This window comes from Sciurus carolinensis, chromosome 2 (assembly GCF_902686445.1).
Source record: "Sciurus carolinensis chromosome 2, mSciCar1.2, whole genome shotgun sequence".
NCBI classification, from domain to species: domain Eukaryota; kingdom Metazoa; phylum Chordata; class Mammalia; order Rodentia; family Sciuridae; genus Sciurus; species Sciurus carolinensis.
The window spans coordinates 111098404-111114320 of NC_062214.1; the positions used below are offsets into that span (position 1 = coordinate 111098404).

Below are 15917 nucleotides of genomic sequence, written 5' to 3' on the forward strand. Positions count from 1 at the left end.
AGTGCCATGGCTGAATCACATGGTAGATAGACATAAAACTTTTTAAAGAACAAGCAAATTTTTTCCAAAGGGCTTGTACCATTTTGCATTCTCAGAAGAAGTATATTTGTTCCAGGAGTTTCTTGATCTTTAGAGTCTTGATGGAAAATCTGATTTTTTTCAAGTATTCAGGCATGTGCCATATTCTGAACATATATGCCAACTAATAAGTATAATAAAACCTGAGAGGTGCTGTGTAAATAAATACAAAGGAAGAATATGCTATTTCTTCTTGGGATAGAAGTGGATAGTCAGGAAAGGATGTATGAAGGATAATATAAGCTCTTATGATCTTAGCTGATCATCCAAATTGTGGATGACTTACAAAGAATTAATCCATCACAATGAAAAAAACTTTTTATTTATGAAATTCTTGAACAGTATACAACTTGAAAGCTCTACATAATTAGTACAAATAACAAGAATATAATGCCAAGCAACTCTGGTCTTTTCCATAAAATTTTTAAGATACAAATCTGATAGTGACAGAATTTTGATCCTAAAAGCAGTAATATTATTTTATTTTTTTAGGTGCTGGGGCCTGGTATATGCTAGACAGGTACTGTAGTACTAAGCTATACCCCCATCTGTCTCAAATCGATAGCTTTTATTTTTAAATAAGCAAGGCTAGAATAAGATACAGAATTTTACATTAGAGGAAAAGAGGTGGCCTTTTGGTCCAAGTTTTCCCTATTCTTAACTTTTTATTGTTCAGATTCTACTGAAGCTTGTGGTATAACTAGCTGTCATCCGGTAAATGCTATTGCATTGAGGACTGCAGGACTGTTAATATTAGAAACAGAAGGACCTTGATTAAAGATCTAGGTTAAGCTCTAAGGTGGGTCTCATGAGAAAACTGGGCTGTACAAGGACTTAGATAAAAACCATTCCAAAGATAATAATGTCATTCACAACACATAAGATGCTACACAGATTATGAATAAAAGTTAACAGAGAAAGATCTAACTAAAGTGGGAAAGATAGTATAAAAATATTTACATAATTTCAGAAAACAAGTTCAGAATAAAGGAACATTTATAGGACATTAACAAATTATTCACCTTTAACCATAACCAAGCCCCTTCGAGCTTCTAAAACTTTTGCTTTCTTCTCCTTTCGTTCTTGCTCATGTTTCTTCCGTTGCTCTTCCCTATGAGGGACAGATTACACATTAGGTTCTAGTGAAGCCCCACAAGAGACACTTCAGAGCAACTATTGTTGGACTAATATCAAATGTAAATGATATCTAACATATTTATGCAAAACAGATTCCTACAGGGTATTTCTCTACTTACTAGTTCTAACATGTTAATTATTGTTCTAAAGGGTTAAAATTGGTATTTCCCTTTTAATGTTAACTCAGCATTTTAATATGCATAGAACTAGAATTAGAAGGTGCATTGGTGACTGAATTCAACTCCTATATCTTAACATTGGTTTGAAATGAGAAATTTTGACTCCTAGATTAGATGTCAGGGTCACAAGTGTCCTGTGAAAGTGCTAGAACTTGAAGCAGGGCTTATTGATTTAAGCTACTAATTTTTGTTGTTTTTTAAAATTTTTTTTCTGAAGAGGATAAGGTAAAGAGAAAGAAAAAAGCCCAGGGATTATGTTAACTATCTTAATAACAAATACAGTTAGTAAAAGCCTTGGTGAAAGCCGTATATAGTCAAGAGTAATGTATCGGGAAGGTTCCAGGCAAGGGATCTGGACTCATCCAGCTACATCCCAGCAAGAGCTCCAGCTTTAAACTGGTTTCATACTCAAGGAAGCCACTGACTATACTGGGTTTTTCCTCTGAGGAAGACCTTCACATCTCATAAACCTGGGATCCTTGGGAGTGAGAAATTTACACCTACCTGCATATGCAGGTGCCCTGGGTGCATAAGCATTGGTGTCTACAGGGATAGTTATATGCATTGCTTGGGAAGATAGGTTATACAAGAGTAGTTCTTTGAATCTACCTCTTCTGAATCACTTGTAGAGCCTTGAAAACAATGCAGATATTTGGGTCTCATCCCAAATCTTTGGATTTGAAATCTGCTATGCTGGACACCAGCCCAGGTACTTTAGATTGCATGCTAACATATGGATAGTGTCTTCCACAAAGGATCATCCGCTGGAATTTTTGTCCCCAGTATAATGGTATTAGGAGGTGACATGACTTTAAGAAGTAGGTCTTGGGGGTACACCTTTGGAAGGGATTAATGCACATCTCCTGGGAGTGGGATGGGTTAGGCCTTGAAGTAGTGGGTTTTTATAAGGCGAGACCACCCATGTATTTTAATTCTTCACCTGCTGCTTCCTACTCTCTAATACACTCAACAAATACAGTTAGTAAAAGCCTTGGTGGAAGCTGGATATAGTCAAGAGTAATGTATCAGGAAGGTTCCAGGCAAGAGATCTGGACTCACCCAGCTATACTCATGCTTCTACCCTGCTGACACAGTATGAGACCTTTGCCAGCATCCAACAGTGAACTTCCAAAACTGTGAGCCAAAATAAACCTATTTCTTTATAAAGTATCTGGTCTCAGGAGTATTGTTACACCAACAAAATGGACTAAGACATTCCACTTCTAATCTTCTTAAACCAACCATTCCACTTCTAACCTTCTTAAACTATTACTGATAGTATCCCTCAGAGGAGTTTTGCATACTGTTTTTGTTTGTTCTTTTGTTTTTGCAGCACTTGGAGTTGAATTCAGGGCCTTGTACATGCTAGGTAAATGCTCTATCACTGAGTTAAATCCCCAGTCCTATTTTAATGTTTTGAGACAGGGTCTTGCTAATTTGTCCAGGTCAGACTCAAACTTGGCAATTCTCCTGTCTCAGCCTTCTATGAAGCTGGGATTATAGGCAAGCACCACTATGCACAGCTGTGTGTACACACACACACACACACACACACACACACACACACAATGTTCTTTTTGTAATTAGAAAAATTATGAAAGTGGATAATCATGATAATTATGTACTCACCTGGTCTGGAGACAAGGTTGTTTATAGGTTTTCTTGTGGAAGGTAACTCTATTGACATGTTCATTCAGAGAATTATTTTCTTTAGATTTCCCCCATGGTTTTAGCTTGCCTAGTTAGTTAAGGACAAAAACAGTTTTGAGATTCTTTTATTTATATTCCCAACTTTATTTTCTTCATTTGTAATTAGGTGTTTCCTATCACTATTTATACTTTGCTTTATAGACATTTGCCAGTATGTTCTGGCAGTGTATTTAGTTACTTATTCTAATTTCACACTCCACAGATACAAATCATGTTTTTCCTCTAAAAATAAAAATATGTGCTGGGCACAGTGTCACATGCCTATAGTTTCCAGTTACTTGGGAATCTGAGGCAGGAGGATAGGCTTTTAGACCATGATCTCAAGACCAGCCTGAGTAACACAATAAGACCCAAGACTCAAACAACAACAAAACACAAATGTGAGGGGCTGGGGTTGTAGCTCAGTAGTACAGCACTTGTCTAGCACATGTGAGGCATTGGGTTCAATGCTTAGCACCACATAACATAAATAAAATAATGGTGGAATGTCCATCTACAACTAAAAAAAAAAAAAAAAAAAAAGTCATATTTTTATAATCCTTAGAAAGTCAATTTTATTTTTCATTTTTCTGTGCTGAGGATGAAGGCCAGAGTTTTCCTGCATGCTAGACAAGCACTGTACCATTGAGCTACATGCTCAGACTGAAAAAATTCTTAGTACAAAAAAATTCCCTTAATGCCAAATCTAATTATCTAGCACATTAAAAGAAACCATTTCTTTTAGTGGGTAAGTATCTTATCCCAAGATTGCATAGGTATTATGTTTAATATTAATTCATTTTAACCTACGTAGTTTGTCATAATCATTACTTATTAAAATATATTCAGAATAGAATGGGAATATTTTGTTGGCAATAGAACTGAGACCAGATTCAGCAATTCCCATTTCTAGGTACCCAAAAGATTTGAAATCATTCTATTTAGAGATATCTACATTTCCATGTTCACCAGAGCACTGTTCACAGTAGCCAAGTTATAGAATCAATCTAAGTGTCCATCAATAGATGAATGGATAAGGAAAATGTAGTGTAGCCAGGTGTGGTGGCACATGCCCATAATCCCAGTGGATTGGGAAGCTGAGATAGGAGGATTATAGGTTCAAAGCCAGTCTCAGCAACTTAGGTTGTAAGCAACCTAATGGGAACCTGTCTCAAAATAAAAATAAAAAGAGCTGGGGATATGTCTCAGTGGTTAAGTGCCCTTGGGTTCAATCCCTGTTACAAAAAAAAAAAAAAAAAAAAAAAAGTATATATACATAATGAAATACTATTCAGCTCTAACAAAGAAGAAAATCTTATTTGCAACAACGTGAGTGGAACTGGAGAACATTATGCTAAGTGAAATATGTCAGATAAAGATAAATACTGCATGTTCTCACTTAAGTGTGGAATCTAAAACAACTGAACTCATAGAAGCAGAGAATAGAATGGTGATTAAAGGGGGCTTGGGGAGATGTTGGGTAAAGGACACAAAATTTCAGTTAGGAGAAATAATTCAAAGACACTTGTTACACAACTTGATAACTATGGTCAACAATGTTTTTTTTTTTTTTGGTACCCGTGATTGAACCCAGGGGCACTTAAACACTAAGCCACATCCCTAGCCCTTTTTTGTATTTTATTTAGAGACAGGGTTTCACTGAGTTGCTTAGTGCCTTGCTAAATTGCTAAGGTTGGCTTTGAACTTGTGATCCTCCTGCCTCAAGCCTCAACCTCCTGAGCTGCTGGGATTCTAGGAGTGCCCTACTGCACCCAACTGTATTATTATATATATATATATTTTTTTTTTTTTTAATTAAAAAATTTAAAAAATTTTTGCAGTCTGCATTTTGATTCAGTATACATAAATGGGGTACAACTTTTCATTTCTATGGTTGTACACAATGTAAATTCACACCATTCATGTAATCATACATATACATAGGGTAATACTGTTTCATTCTATCTTTCTGACCCCTACCCCCTTTTCCTCTACACCATCCACAGTTCCTTCATTCTTCCCTCCCCCCCCACTTCCCACCACCCCTCCCCTAGTTATATATCGTCGTCCACTTATCAGAGAAAACATTCAGCCTTTGGTTTTTTGGGCTTGGTGTATTATATTCTTGAAGTAGACTTAAAGTGCTCTCACTGCAAAGAAATATGTACAATTAAAAAAAAAAAAAAAACTCAGATGTACATTGATTATTTTTGCAGTACTTGGGATTGAACTCAGGAGTGCTTTATTGCTGAGCTATATCCCTAGTCCTTTTTTATTTTGAGACAGGGTCTCAGTAGTAAATTGCTTGAGGCTGGTCTCAAACTTTTGATCCTCCTACCTCAGCCTCCAGAGGAGCTAGAATTACAAATATGTAATAGCATGCCTGCCAAAATTGTTTAGTCTTAAGTTTTTTACAGCCCCTGTGCCCCAAAATACCCCCACATACCTTTGTGTGGCTCATAGTTGAGTGGACGAGACAAACTTGCTTTGAGATCAAATACTGGTTTCTTATTGGAGACTGGAGTCTGCACTGCCACAGTTGTCAACTTGAATGGTGTAATAACTAAAAACCATCAAAAAACACCAAAAAGATAATTAGAAAAAAAGAAAAAGACCTGTTATAGTTGTCATCAAATTATCACTTTAAAAAAGTTTGTTGTTTTTTTTTTAGTTGTAGAATGGACACTATATCTTTGTTTTATATAATTATTTATTTATTTTTATGTGGTGCTAAGGATCAAACCCAGTGCCTCACACATGCTGGGCAAGCCCTCTATCACTGAGCTACAACCCTAGCCCCAAATTATCACTTCTCAGTCTTATAAATATAATGTATGTTAATGGGTTGAATATTTGTTTCTCCCTACCCCCCAGTTCATATACCGAAATCCTAAATTGCCAGCATTATTACCTTTTTCTCTCATGGAGCTAGGGCTTTAACTCAGAACCCTGCTTATGCTAGGCAAATGCTCTATCATTCCCAGCGTGCATGATTGGTATTATGATGTATGGCCTTTGGGAGATAACTAGGTCATAAATGGGATTAATGCCATATAAAGAGACTTCACAAAGCTCCAATCTTTCTACCACCTGGGAATACAATGAGAAGTCAGTATGCTACCTGAAAGTGGGGCTTTCGCCAGAACTTGACCCTGTAGGCACCCTGGTCTAATCTCTAGAATTATGAGAAATAATTTTTTTTTTGTTTATAAGCCAGTCAGTCTTTGGTGGCTTGTTATAGTAGTCTGAACAAGCTAAGACTATCTACATGAACTATGTGAAATACATAAAGGGTCAAAAAGGAGAAAGGGGATAAAATAATGGAGAAAATCTAACCACTAAGATTTGTTTCCTGTTAGTAGCTCTCCAAATATTCTGAATATTATGACATTTTGAGGGATCAGCTAGGAATCTAGAATCCCATTTCAAGAAATAGCTGGGTTAGTCAGGCATGGTGGCACAGGCCTATAATCCTAGCAACTTGGGAGCTGAGGCAAGAGGACTGCAACTTAGTAAGATTCTGCCTCAAAATAAAAACTGAAAAGGGGTTGGGATGTGGCTCGTGGTTAAGTGCCCCTGGGTTCAATCTCCAGTTCCTCAAACAAGAAATAACTGGGGTATATTTTTCAGTCTTTTTTCCTGATAGCAGATATTCTTTGTAAAGATTACATATTATTAACACGAATAGTATCATTAACTCAGATATAAAGAAATCTAATATATAAAATCACATATGGATGAAAAATTCATGGCTGTTTGTGTGTGTGTGTGTTTCTGGGGATCAAACCCAGGGGTGCTGTACCACTGATCTACATTCACAGTTCTTTTTATATTTTATTTTGAGACAGGGTCTCACTAAGTTGCTGAGGCTGGTCTCGAACTTGCGATCCTCCTACTTCAGCCTTCTGAATTGCTAGGATTACAGGTGTGTGCCACAGCATGATTCTGGTTATTAATAAAGCCTATTATCACTTAAGAATGTGAATTTTGGTACCATAAAGTTAAAAATATATCAGAATGATGTGATTTAGTAAGCCTGTTTGTCATAGTTAGGCACCAAACATCTGGCACATTTTATAATTGCTTCCCCTCACAGGGGAAACCACTTAGTTGTATCCAGGTCATTGCCAAATGTTAACACTTGCCTGTATTTGTGAAGGAGCAATAGGATCTAGGAACACCTACTTAAAATAAAAAAGATCAAAACCACTGTGTTTAAGCTATCCCATTGTGTAAATATCCAGCACAAGCAAGAAGTGGGACAATGGAAGTTGTCATATACTGCCTGTGGGAGCATGGATGGGTACAATTCAGCGAGAACAGAAAAAGTATGTATATTCTGGAACTCAGCAGTCCTGTTCCCAGTCTAGAAGAAACACTGGAACATGTATAGGAAACCTGCTCAAGAGTTTTCTTAGCTGTGCTATACATAATAACTAAAGCTGGAAATAACCATGTCTTTGAGCAGTAAAATACATAAACTGTCATAGAGTCAAAACCACTGAAATTGTTTTCCCTGTTGAATCTTTTTTTTTTTTTTTTTTTTCTTAATACCAGAAATTGAACCCAGGGGTGCTTAACCACTAACCCATATCCCCAGCCCTTTTATTTTTTATTTTGAGACTTAATTTTAGGGAGTTAATGGCTTAAAGATGAACCATTAAAGAAGTTTGCTTTTGTTTTTGATTTTTACCTGCAGCAGAATTCCCTCTGTTGGACTTTAAGTTGGGTGTCCCAAGCACAGCATGGCCTTCTGAGGTTTTCCCAGATGTTGTCACATGTGGAGACTTTCTAGCTGGAGTCTTGGTCACTGAATGCTTATGCTCATTATCTTTAGTAGCAGCTGAAAACCTAAACAGTGGAGTGCAAGACCTGAATGCTTGTGGCAAGTGTAACTTATGTCAGGCTTATAAATAAAACCACTTTTCTATTGCCAGGCAGCTAAAGGGCCTCATTATACTCTTGTAAGAATGAATTTCTTTTAGACAAAATATGAGGCAATCTGAGGCTTCCTTTCTCATCCTATCCCTGAAGACAACATGTCAGACAGATGATTGCTCTGCCAAAGGAGAGATAACAGCTTCCTATAAAAATGTCACTGGAATTGTACATAAATAAATTCATTCTATACTCATGGCAAATTGCCATAAGTGCATTTCAGTGATTCTCTGATACAGATTTTTTCCTACATTTTAACATCTCTGAAATTGGGATGTGCTTTATAATTGTTAACATGTCAATAGTTAACTGGCAGTGATTTTTCTTCATGGTTTATAAAATAATGGTCAATTAATGGTGTCTTAGATTCACTGAAAATCCAATAATAACATACGTATATATCATGCATGGGCCCTATGTTCTATCTCTAGAAGGGCAAAACAAACCCAAAACTGTGTTAGATAATCACGCATGTTGGGAAAGAATCACATGCAACAACTCTATTAGATATTAGTTCTGTGTGCTAACCGATTGCACAACTGGAGCTCCTACTTTCACTTTCACATTTAAGTCAAAAGAAAAATTTCTCTCTAGACATCTTTTTTTTTTAATATAGTTTTAAAAATTGTTCTAATTAGTTGTACATGACAGTAGAATGCATTTTGACACTTCATACATACATGAAGTATAACTTCTCATTCATCTGGTTGTACACGATGTAGAGTTAAACAGGTCATGTAATCATACATGCATCTCTAGACATCTTTGATGGCATATAGCAAGCTAATAAAATAAAGATTCTCATATACCTCATATTTTATCTTTACTTTTTTTTTTGGTAGGAGGGATTGAACCCAGGGGTGCTTAATGACAGCCACATCCCCACCCCTTTTTAACTTTCTTTTCAATTTAGAGATAGGGTCTTGCTAAGTTGCTGAGACTGGCTTTGAACTTGTGATCCTTCTGCCTCAGCTTCCCAAGCCACTGGGATTACATGTGTGTGCCCCCGTGCCTGGCTTTATCTTTACTTATCAAAACTGAACCAATTATAAGACAAAGATTAGAACTTATAAAAACTGCTAATCTTTCTCTGTCCCTGGTCCTCTTTCTCCTTTCTTTTAATCAATATTAGGACATACTGGATAAAGTCCAAATGAAATCTTACTCCCGATTACATTTTGGAACAACCTTTTTACCTGACACTCATTTTAGCTGCTGAGAGAGCAGAGTGCTTAACTGACCCCTTCAGACACATAGTGCTCCGACTTGCAGGGCCATGTGATTGGCCTTTCGAGCGTCGCTGGCTGATGGGTGTACAAGCCACAGAGAGTCTTCCTTTTGGAGGAACTGGAGTTATTACCCCTCCCTTATTGCCAGGCTGCTTCTGAAGAAGAAAAAATGCACTACATTGAAAATTTGGTCTCTCAAAGAGCAAAAGAGTGCTCCCACTTACGTTTCATGCCCACCTGTAACTCAACCTGATGTTTCCTTCCCCATTACCTCATTAAAAAAATATATTTTTTGTGGTACTAGGACCTGCATATGCTAGGTTATCTCTGCTACTGAGCTACATTTCCAGTCCTTTCCTTTTTGGGTACTGGGGATTGAACTCAGGGGCACTTGGCCACTGAGTCACATCTCCAGCCCTTTCTTGTATTTATTAGACACAAGGTCTCACTGAGTTGCTTAGCACCTTGTTTTCACTGAGGCTGGCTTTGAACTCATGATCCTCCTGCCCAGCCTCCCAACCTGCTGTGATTATAGACATGCACCACCGTACCTGGCTTCCCAGTCCTTTTTTTGTGGTGCTGTGGATTGAACCCAGGACCTTGTGCATGTGAGGCAAGCACTCTACAAAGTGAGCTATATGCCAAGCCCCAGTCCTTTTAAAATTTGAGACAGGGTCTTGCTAAGGCTCTCTCTCAAACTTACAATTCTCTTGCCCCAGCCTCCTGAGTAGCTGGGATTACAGGCATGTACCATTAGGCTTGGCTCCCACTACCTTGTTCTATCCTTCTGGATACTGCACAGTTACCTGCCACTGTGTTGCTGTGGTGATTCTGAGGTTACAAAGCAACTTCTGGTTGTTATAATATGTTGTAAGAAAGTCTTACATACATAGTCCTATATAGCCAGAAGAAATGTCACCTATGAGAGCATGATATACTATTTACTAAATACAAACTAAAAGAATAACCTACTGTATATTTAGCATGTGGGATCTATAAATAATTCCACCAATTCCACCTTTCCCCATTTTAAAGTTCTTTAAAAAAACAAAGAAAGGAGTAATAGAAAGAAATGATCATTTTGAAACTGCTGCAATGGGCTCCACTCAGGTTACCTTTTTTAGATACTGTGAAGGTACAAAAAGTAAAATGATGCAGTGGCGCACGCCTATAATCCCAGTGGCTCAGGAGGCTGAGGTAGGAGGACCGAGAGTTCAAAGCCAGCCTCAGCAACTTATTGAGGTGCTAAGCAATTCAGTGAGACCCTATTGCTAAATAAAATACAAAACAGGGCTGTGGATATGGCTCAGTGCCCCTGAGTTCAATCCCTGGTGGTTCAAAAAAAAAAAAGGTAAATGAGTTGGGTAGGCAGCTACTCAGGAGGCAGAGGCAGAAGGATGGCAAGTTCAAGACCAGCCTGGGTAACTTAGCAAGACCCATCTCAAGATAACCGTGTGATATATAGCTCAGTGGCTGAGAGCTTACCTAGCACGTTTGAGATCCTGGGTTCAATCCCCAGTACCACAAGAAAAGAAAAGGAAAAAAAAAAAAAAAAAAAAAAAAAAAAACCTGAGTATTTTACTACCATTTGTTCTAAGATTTGCTGCAAGAAAATGTAACTTGGGCTGGGGATATAATCACCAGCACCGCAAAGAAAAAAAAATTAAAGAAAAAAAAAAAAATAAATAAATAAAATAAAATAAAATGTAACTTTACACCTGACGACAGAGACAGGTCAACTGAAATTGATATATACAAAAGAACAACCAAAAAAACACGTATCTTAAGGAACAAGCACAGAGAATAAAAATGGACATAAGTATAGGAGCATATTTTTATGATCTTGGGACAGGGAAGACTTTTCTAAGCATGCCAAAAAAATCAGAGCCTGCCAGGCACAGTGGCACATGCCTGTAATCTAAGCAGCTCGGTAGGCTGAGGCAAGAGGCAGTCTCAGCAATTCAGTGAGACTCTCTCTCAAAATAAAGAAATTTAAAAAAAGTTCCAGGACTCAGTGCGGCTCAGTGCCCCTGGGTTCAATCCCTGCTACAACCCCCCCGCCAAAACAAAACAAAACAAAAAAACCCCAAACAAAAACCCCCCAAAACAAAACACAAAATAAACCTCAGAGTCCTAAAAAGGAAAGATGAATATAGTTTAAAAATAAACAAAAACCTTCCTTGAGGTAAGATACTACTAATATAGTAAAAGATAAATTGTGGAAAACTATTTGTAACATATAATATCTACCATTAATACAAATAAATAAGAATGGACAAAAGAAAAAACAAATCTACAGAAAAAAGCCAATTATAGGGGCTGGAGATATGGCGCAGTTGGTAGAGTGCTTGCCTTGCAAGCAAGCATAAAGCCTTAGGTTCAATCCCCAGCACTCAAAAAAAAAAAAAAAAAAAAAAAAAAAAAAAAAAAAAAGCCAATCATAAATATAAATAACATGTAACATCAATATAACTAAAGAAATGATATTTCAGAAACTGGGCATGGTGGCATATATAATCCCAGTGATTTTGGAGGCTGAGTGAGGAGGATGGCAAGTTGGAGGCCAGTCTCAGCAACTTGGTGAGACCCTGGCTCAAAATAAAAAATGGCTGGGGATATGGCTCAGTGAATTCAATTCCTAGTTTAACAGTAAAAAATTAATGCTGTCTATTGGCAAAATAAGCACCTTGATACACAAGTTTTCTGTTATTTTTAGAGGGCTATTTGACAATTAAATGAAAGACAGCTTGTTTTTCTTATGGACTTGAAGGAAATGTTGTCATAACCAGGTTGATTATCTATGCTTACTTAATATCCATCACTATCCAAAGACCAATTCCCAAACATGTTCACTGTCAAGAGCAACTTCATCTCAACTGTGGTGAAGTCAATGTAATTGATTTTTTATTCTCCAGTCTTCACATAGATCATACCAAATCCAATAGACCAATTCCCTCAACAATGGAGATGGAGGGTGGAAATTTAGAACTATACTCATCCAGATGGGAGTTAAACTGAAAAATAGGATAAGCTACTCAATTTATTAAACACATTTCCAAGGCAGTTGTTCCAACCCTAACTTTTGCCTGGAATGTTAACTCATCTCTATTACATAAAATAGAAAGTTCTACTGTCAATCAAGGATTTAACAGATCGAGTTTCATGGTAAAGGAATATTTGTGACCCTTCTTCCAGGCAGTTTTGCAGCCTATTTACACCTATGCAGAATGAGTTTCATGTCCCAGTATTTAACTGTGGACAAAGTGATACTTAGCTCTTGCTAATAAGCAAGGTAATTATGAACATACTATCTCTCCTGTGTTTTCTGTTTAAAGACTGATAAACAAGTAATAGCTATTTTTTTTTTTGTTTTGGTGGTCTAGGGATTGAACCCAGGGGTGCTCTACCACCAAGCTACATTTCCCAGTCCTTTGTATTTGAGACAAGGTCTTGTTAAATTAACCAGGCTGGTCTCAAACTTGTGATCCTCCTGCCTCAGCCTCCTGAGTCACTGGTAGTTGCTGGGATTACAGGTGTATGCCACCATGCCTGGCAGTATTTTATAAATACTGTTGAAATAAATATTGTTTTTTCACTAAGCTTTTCACCAGAAGCTTATCACCCAGTGTGTCTCTTTTGGCTCTGGTTGCCAGGAAACTCAAAACTTAGCAGTGACTAATAGCAGTAGACACTGTTCTTGCTAACAGTGCTCATTTTCTGTCCCCCTACCCCACCTCTTTTACAATGCTGGTTGAAGCAGTAGTAGAGGGCTTTGTACAAACTAGACAAGCACTCTACTAGTGAAGCCACGTGCCCAGCCCTTTTAAATTGACTATACTGTTTACTAGTATGTGTAATACCACAAACTGCTTTAAATTCCTTTTGAGAAATAGGCAGGTTATTATTTATTATTAAATCATAAATGTTTCTTAGTCCTCTATAGCACCTCCTTAACCCCAGCTACCAATAACATTGAATTCCTAGGACAGTATCAATTCACTATTCTTTCAACGTTTCAACCTCAGGGTTGGCTGCATCACCTTCTCTTACTTGAGGGTTCCACTGAATCCAGTAGGGCCTTGACTGAAGACCCCTGAAGGAGCTGTCAGCAAAGGTTAGCCACTATGCAGTATCCCATTTTCCTTTAGGTGAGAGACAAGCAAAAGAAGGTAGCTCCAGTTCACCCTCAATGAAAGGGAGGCAAAACCCATGAATGAATATGGAGGAACTCATTGCTACTTTAGAAGTTCCTCACAGTGAGGATGCACCATTTCATCTGGAGGGTTTTGAAAATGCTCAGGAGTGGAAGAAAGCAATATTAAGATGAAGATATATTAAACTGTGTGTGGTGGTACATGACTGTAATCCCAGGTACCTGGGAGGCTGACAGAAGGACTGGAAATTCAAGACCAGCCTTGGCAACTCAGTGAGACCCTGTTTCCAAATAAAATAAAAAAAAGAACTGGGGATATAGCTCAATGATAGAGCACTTTCCTAATATTTGCAAGGCCCTGGGTTCAATCCCCATGCACAAAAAAGAAAACAAAATAACGAGATAAAGATATGTTAAACCCAAACAAATCCATTCCACAGGCATAATAATACAAAGTTGGATGTACTAACTATGGTGTTACATGCTTTTAAAATAAAACCAAATAGTTTAGTCCCATTAAAACTGTGAATTTTATCTCCATACCTTCAGTTCATTAAAGGAGTTGTGTTCTTCAAAATGTTTCTTTTTTCTCTTAATATATTCATCAATGGACTCCATTTCCTTAAAACGAGCTTCATGAAGTTTCTTAAAGTCTAGAATGCCCCCCCAAATATGAAAATTAATAAGACAAATTCCGTTTATTCACCTTCCTTTTGCTTTTGGTGTTAACAATTATTTTCCTTGCATCCCTGACATTCAACTTCAATATCATTTTTGCTAAATTTTAAATTTTAAAACATGTTTTGAAACTCAGAGCAAAGCCTATTCATTACATAAACTATCAAACATTCACCATCTTCCTATTGTTCACATTCCTGACATCTTGGTTTAGTCTAAAGAAGGGTAACAGATTTGTCTTCTCCCTCACTAATTAGTCAAATGACCTTTATTTAATCACCACAAATTTGATATATTTTTTTTTTTCTTCCTTTGGTGCTGGGGATTGAACCCAGGGCCTTGTGCATAGTAAGTACATACTGTATCACTAATTCCCAGCCCTCAAATTTTTATTTTATAATACTTGGAAAGTCCTATGCCAAGGACCGACAAGATTTTTCTGTTAAGGGACAGATAGTATTTTAGGCTTTGTGGTCAAATACAGTATGATCTCTATCTCATCTTCTTTTAAACCCTTTATAAATGTGAAAACATTCTTAGCTTGAGATAAAAGACTGTCCTGTCTGCCTGAGGCAAGCAGACAGTAGTCTGTTAACCCCTGTCCTATGCTATCCTAACTATGCTATAAATCTTTGTTGAACTTCTGGTATATGCTGAGCAGTACTCTAACAACTATAAATATACAACACTCAGTCCACATTTTATGTACTAAGCAATGTTCCAGCAATACAAGATAAAGAATTACATGTCTAAAAACAGAGTCCCTCATATTTATTAGAAAGTTAGTACACAGTGGACATTGTGCCAAGTACCTTGAAGAAGTATTCATTCATCAGATATTTATTGAATCCCTGCAATATGCTATTTCTTGTACTAGGTAATCACTAACAGAAATGGTATTTTCAATCTATATATAAACCTGATGTAACAGAAAGTATAGTCATTTCTACTTTATACCAAGTAAGTTGGTTTATTGAGGGTAAATTCCCCGAGATCTCAAAGCTAGAAAGTAAGAGTGGCAGAACGTAAACCATCATTTCAGCATATGAGCTTTTAGCTGCTACCATCCACTGCCTCTAATATTAGTCTGAACTGGGCCAACCACTCATTACCTTATGTTTCATTGTGTACAAACTTACTTGGAGTATTGACTGCAGTTCTTTTATTGTTTCCAAGTTTGGAAAACCCATCTGTGTAGTGAGAATTTCTTTCTGAAGGTCCCTTTGAATCTTCATTGTCTAAATCCAAAGATACAGAACTAATGAAGAACTTTTTTCCCCATTAATCTCTGTTGACTGGAATCATGAGTTTTTTTTTTTTTTTTTTTTAAACTCACTAAAAAACATGTATGGATCTAGTGATGTGGCTCAGTGGTAGAGCACTTGCCTAGCATGTGCAGGACTTGGGTTCCATTCCCAGCACCACAATTAAAAAAAAAAAAAAAAAAAAAAAAGGGCAGATTCTTTTGTCTGTTTCTGCATACGACATGCTGTGATATGTCATTTTGGCTGAGGCATATATGAAAAATATCTTGCCTCACAGAGATGTATGGTTGAAAAGGAGAGAGTATTTAATAGCCTGTTCTGATAATTATGGATATTTTTCTTTGATATTATACCGGAACTTGGTAAGTGATAATTTCTTAAAGGTTACAATGTGGAATATGAAGCTATACCAATGAACTTTTTGTTCTTTGTACATTTGTGCAAGAAAGTTCTTATGGTTTAAGAAACACATTTTGGAATAAAGGGGCAGATATATGCAATTTACTCAATTCAGGAAAAAAGTCACATGCAATGTGCGTGTGTGTGTGTATGTGTGTATACAGAAAAGGAT

General features: G+C 37.1%; 1 protein-coding gene across 8 annotated transcripts in view; it reads right to left on the minus strand.

The window, feature by feature from the left end:
- Positions 1-380: 380 nt before the first annotated feature.
- Positions 381-15917, minus strand: part of Nusap1 (nucleolar and spindle associated protein 1) — a 54034-nt gene continuing 38497 nt past the window's right edge. For 5 of the 8 annotated variants that reach the window (XM_047538656.1, XM_047538654.1, XM_047538653.1 and 2 more), the window contains 7 exons: positions 15221-15319; positions 13947-14056; positions 9218-9405; positions 7777-7934; positions 5530-5646; positions 3024-3132; positions 381-1189 (listed from right to left, as the gene is read on the minus strand). In XM_047538656.1, coding sequence (XP_047394612.1) covers positions 1093-1189; positions 3024-3132; positions 5530-5646; positions 7777-7934; positions 9218-9405; positions 13947-14056; positions 15221-15319 — 878 coding nt within the window. In that variant the 3' untranslated portion in view covers positions 381-1092. The remainder of the gene's footprint in view (positions 1190-3023; positions 3133-5529; positions 5647-7776; positions 7935-9217; positions 9406-13946; positions 14057-15220; positions 15320-15917) is intronic. The other 3 variants (XM_047538658.1, XM_047538657.1, XM_047538655.1) reach the window with 2 other exon arrangements.